This window comes from Macadamia integrifolia, chromosome 5 (assembly GCF_013358625.1).
Source record: "Macadamia integrifolia cultivar HAES 741 chromosome 5, SCU_Mint_v3, whole genome shotgun sequence".
NCBI lineage: Eukaryota > Viridiplantae > Streptophyta > Magnoliopsida > Proteales > Proteaceae > Macadamia > Macadamia integrifolia.
In genome coordinates, this window is record NC_056561.1 from 43646184 (window position 1) to 43650871 (window position 4688).

Here is a 4688-nt window from a genome sequence, read left to right on the forward strand (position 1 = left end):
ATAATAAAAAAAAAACAACAACAACAACTAGGGTAATAGTTCCTCAAATAGGTTCACCAAACACCATTTTTGTTTTAAAACAACATTTTAACAAAGAAATTGAAAATTCTATTTTTGACAGATAACGTTGTTTCTAGAACTGAATAACTACCAAACGCATCCTTCGTTTAAAAATACCCTTAGTCCGTACCATTACATCGATATGAAACAGACCACGAATCAAGATTCAGTGGATACTGATACCGGTCCGAGACCGATACTTTCTCTCTCTCTCTCTCTCTCTCTCTCTCTCTCACTTTCTCTTTTTTATCTCTTAGTTGTTAGGAGTTAGATCTCCTTTTTATATTGGACTACCTTCCTTTAATTGATTTTACCCCAAATATGGTAAGTGAAAATTAATTAAAAGGAATTTTTTACTTTTGTTCCCACTTTGTATTAGTTTAGTTTCTGTTCTCCCACCCCCTCCCCACCCCACCCACCCTCAACCCCAAATCTCGGAAGCCTCCTTTTCTCTCTATATTTTCCTTTTGTTTCGCCTTTCCAATGACAGCCACAAATATGACGACCATAACCGCATCGCTGGAACGCTCTCTTCAAAATTGCTCTCTTAACCAAGAAAGCAGGGCCGCCGGCAGTGGCGTTGGACGGTCGGCCACTTCAGATGAACAGGAGAATCTGACCAACGCCGGTACCTCCGTCGAGCTAAATTCTCAAGTCGCTCTTCCTTACCACTGGGAGCAATGCCTCGATTTAAAGGTTTCCCCCCTCCCTCTTCATTAAATGCTAAACCTAACCATTCCTTCCCTTGCACTCTTTTCTCTTTCTCTGTGTTAGCTCTTTTGGGTATGTCCTGTGAAATCTTTCTGGTGAGGTTTGTCCAGAGGTCGCTATTCTATGTTTTCTTTTTGTCTTGTTCTCATTAACTCTCCCTCCCTTCTCTTTTTCTTGTTTTTCTCTTTTTTGAGGATTGATTTACTTGTTTCTGTTCTGGGTTTGGATGATGAGAGGGGTAACACTTCTGGGTAACCAGCATTTTTTTTTATAGCTTTGGATTTCTAAGATTTTGCATATGTTCTTGACACAAGAACTAAGAATCAAAATTTCTTGTTTTGGGTTTTTAAAATTTTTTGGATGGGTGTTTACTTTTGCAGACGGGGGAGATTTACTACATAGACTGGGAGAATGGGACGAAAGCAAAAGAAGATCCAAGGAAGACAACAAGGCCTTGTGGTGGTTTAGATTTCTATTCTGAAGAGGAGAGTTCGTATTCTTTTGGGTATGAATATGATAGCGAAGGTACCTCTTCCACCTCCACACCTTCTTCTTCAAGGGAAGATTACCGCTATGAAGGCGATCATGTTCTTGTTGTTGCCGGCTGCAAGAGATGTTTCATGTACTTTATGCTTCCCAAACAGGTCCAAGAATGCCCCAAATGCAATGGTCTCATCATTCACTTTGATCGATCGAAAAATGACTCTCACGATATTTGATTCCCTTATTTCTCCTCTTCTTTTCATGTATTTGATGAAGTGATTATAGAAAGAGTTTTGGGTTTTCAGTTTTCGATCTCTTTACACACTTAGTTTTCTTTTTCTTATTATCTTGATCCTGGGAAGTGTTTGTTCTTTTTTTTTTCTGGGCGCCATTAGAGTTGCAGAGACGAGAGCTCCAAAGAGGGTCAATGGGGGACCTGGGTGGAAAATGGAATAGAATAAAATCAGTGATGATGGCGACGTGTGGTTCTCGTTTCCTTTCTGTATTCCTGCGATTAATTCTCTCTGTTTTTTACTTTTGGATAATGATATTCAAAATTTAACTTCGAAGGTGGGTTTTTTTTCTATTTTTTGGCTAAATCATCTCTGGTTCTCCGACCAGGGAACATTTCTCTATGAAAATGGATTCCATCAAATTACGCAAGCGAAGTGGCCCAGGGCTGGCATTCAACTTTGAAAATTTTCCAAATGGTTGCGTATTTGGATCGCATCAAAATATCAGATTCTAAGTTAATTAATATCTGAAAAGTCTGCATTTAGGAGATAATCATAAAATAAGAAAGTCTCTCATACGATCTTCTCGCCAATAAATGCGGTTACCATTATTATTTGACTCGATTTAGTTAATGAAGGATGATTCATGAATGAATTACGAGTGATGACTGAGCAGAAACCTCACAAATGATTATATTATTAGCGTGACATGCCCTCGTATAAGGTCTGGTAGGGGCGTCAATTCGTGGCCCGATCAGACTAAATCGATCGGGGTCGATAGTTTATAGGGACCGTTTATTAAACATGTCGGGCTTGTGCCTAGTCTGTTTACAAACAGTCGGTCTCAGTCCTGTTACTTGGACCGTCAGGTGCCCGACCGAGAACGACTGAATAACACTTGATCGAGACCAACCTATTATGCATCAGCCTGGCCTAACCCTTTAATGATTGTAGAATACTTATTTTACCCCCAAATTAAAGAGTAAAAACTAAGAAGTAAAGACATGTTCACATTTTAAATAATGGTTACATTTGGTGTCATCTATTGATTTATTGTTGGGTTTGCATGAGTGGGCTGGAATATGAGAGCAAATTTTAAAGAAAGCCCATTTAAAACCGGTTAAAGCCCGTTTAACATTAAACATGTTTGTAGCCCGATTAAGGCCCGACTAAAGCCTGATTAAGGTAGCACGATTATAGCTCGAGACTGACCAACCGAGTATAAAGCGTACCATGCCCTCAATAACTAAGCCCAATTAGTTAAATGGGAAGACATTGTGCAGTCTTTGAAGTCTTCAAGCCCTATCGAAACCGGACCGGCCTGACCGGTTGACACCCTAATGTCTGGCAATGGTAGGATTTGGAAAGGGTCCAATCGCAGAGATCTTGAAGAACTGGTGCCCTTTATTTTGGGATTCAGTCCATCACCTAGGTCTTATCAATAGTTATTTGGACGAGCACCACATGGCGAAACAATGATTCAATGGTTTGAGAAAGGTGCAGAGACACCAGCAACTATTGGATCATTGCTTATAGCTATGGACAAATATGCCATGGCGAAGCGATGATCCAACAGTTCTTGGCACCTCGTTCTTTGAGCCTCTATCAACGCCTTGATCATTGCGTATTTCTCAAATTGTTAGATTACCGCGTTGCCACGTGATGCTCGCCCAGGTAGATATAGGTTGACCTGGATGATGGGGGCTAAGGAAAGGAGTTGGTTCCTTTGTTTTGTAGGATCATGGCCTCCCAAGTCTTAGGGAAATTTAATGAAAAAAAAAAAAAAACTACTTGATCACGTAGCCCAAGCCTGTGCCTAGACACATGAGTGTATAAATTTACAATCCCATCTCTTGAAAAATCAAAATTTCCATCCATATATATATATATATATATATATCGTTTCATTATGTGCGTTTTCACTCGCCCTGCGCTTGTCCAGGGGCTATGCAACCATGCAATGCCCTTTTGCCAAGAAATTTTTTTAATAGGCAAATGTAAATGTTTAGTATATCCAGTCTCATTTAATAAGAGGATGTTTCGGTTAAGTTTCATAATATAAATATTCCTTTGTAATTAAAACATTGGTTCTAGGCAACAAATTCTCGGACACTCAAATACAAGTGTTTCTTTAGCACATAATCTGATGATCATTAGCCTATGTTTGGTTATGTTTCTGTTCCAGAAACGACGTTACGCGTCAAAAATGGAAATTTCAGTTTCTGTGTTAAAATCCTTTATTTTTTTTTTTAACGAAATTGGAACAACGAAACTACCTTTTATCATTTTGTCAATTCTCATTTCTAGCGTTTTTTTTTTTTTTTTCCACTTTTCATTCAAAAAAAATAAAACCGAAACACACAATAAATGCACCAAACGCTTTATTCTGTTTTTTCATTCCCATAGAATTAAAAAATTCCAGAAACTTTTTTCTGAAACGTTACCCAACGCAGCCTTAGTTTTTCTTTGTAATTATTCCATAACCCTTGTATAAATTATGACTAGAAAGTATTAATCCACCCTAAATAATTAAATACACATCTTAAATGGTTCATAGTGGGTCCGGATCTAGTAGGTTCTTTATTAGTCTTTTTGTTCTAGATCCTTTGGGAAACCTGCTCCAGAATTGTCTCGTTATATTTAATAAACGATCCTAAAACCGTCCCATTTCGTAATGGGATGGGATGGGGTGGTCCAGGATTAAGTGGGTTGATTTTAGACAGTTCTGATTTTGGTCCTAAATTGACTCCCTTAGACTAGGGGCCCGTCTGATAACGTTGTGTTTTTGTTTTTTCTGTGTTTTCTTGTTCTCAAAAACAGAGAAACAGGGTAAAAAACATTTAGCAACCATGTTTTGTTTCACTTGTTTTTAGAAGTAGAAATTGAAATTTATTTCTATTTATGGTCTACGAAACTGCTCATGCGAAACAAGTCTCATTCGTTTTGCTGTTTCTTGAAATGACAAATTGAAGGGAAAAAAGACCCCAACCCACGTTTTTACCCAAATTTCACTCTAAGGTTTGTGAGACTCTCTCGACTGTGAAGATAGGAGTACTCCTCTTCACAGTACCACCTGCAAGTACCTCCGACGAAGAGCATCCCAGGCAAGTCTCGTGACGCCTAAAGCTCCCGTGAACATCTGCGGTAGTCTTTTCACTTGCAGAGATTCCATATACGGTGCTGCAAAGAAGATGTATCACT

At 38.7% G+C, this 4688-nt stretch overlaps 1 protein-coding gene across 1 annotated transcript; it reads left to right on the top strand.

Annotated features, from left to right (window-relative positions):
* The first annotated feature begins 475 nt into the window (after positions 1 to 475).
* On the top strand, positions 476 to 1840 carry LOC122079016. Its single transcript, XM_042645231.1, has 2 exons — positions 476 to 756; positions 1152 to 1840. Exons 1-2 carry the CDS (start codon positions 544 to 546, stop codon positions 1488 to 1490), a joined length of 552 nt encoding a protein of 183 aa, XP_042501165.1. The 5' UTR covers positions 476 to 543; the 3' UTR covers positions 1491 to 1840.
* Positions 1841 to 4688: the final 2848 nt, after the last annotated feature.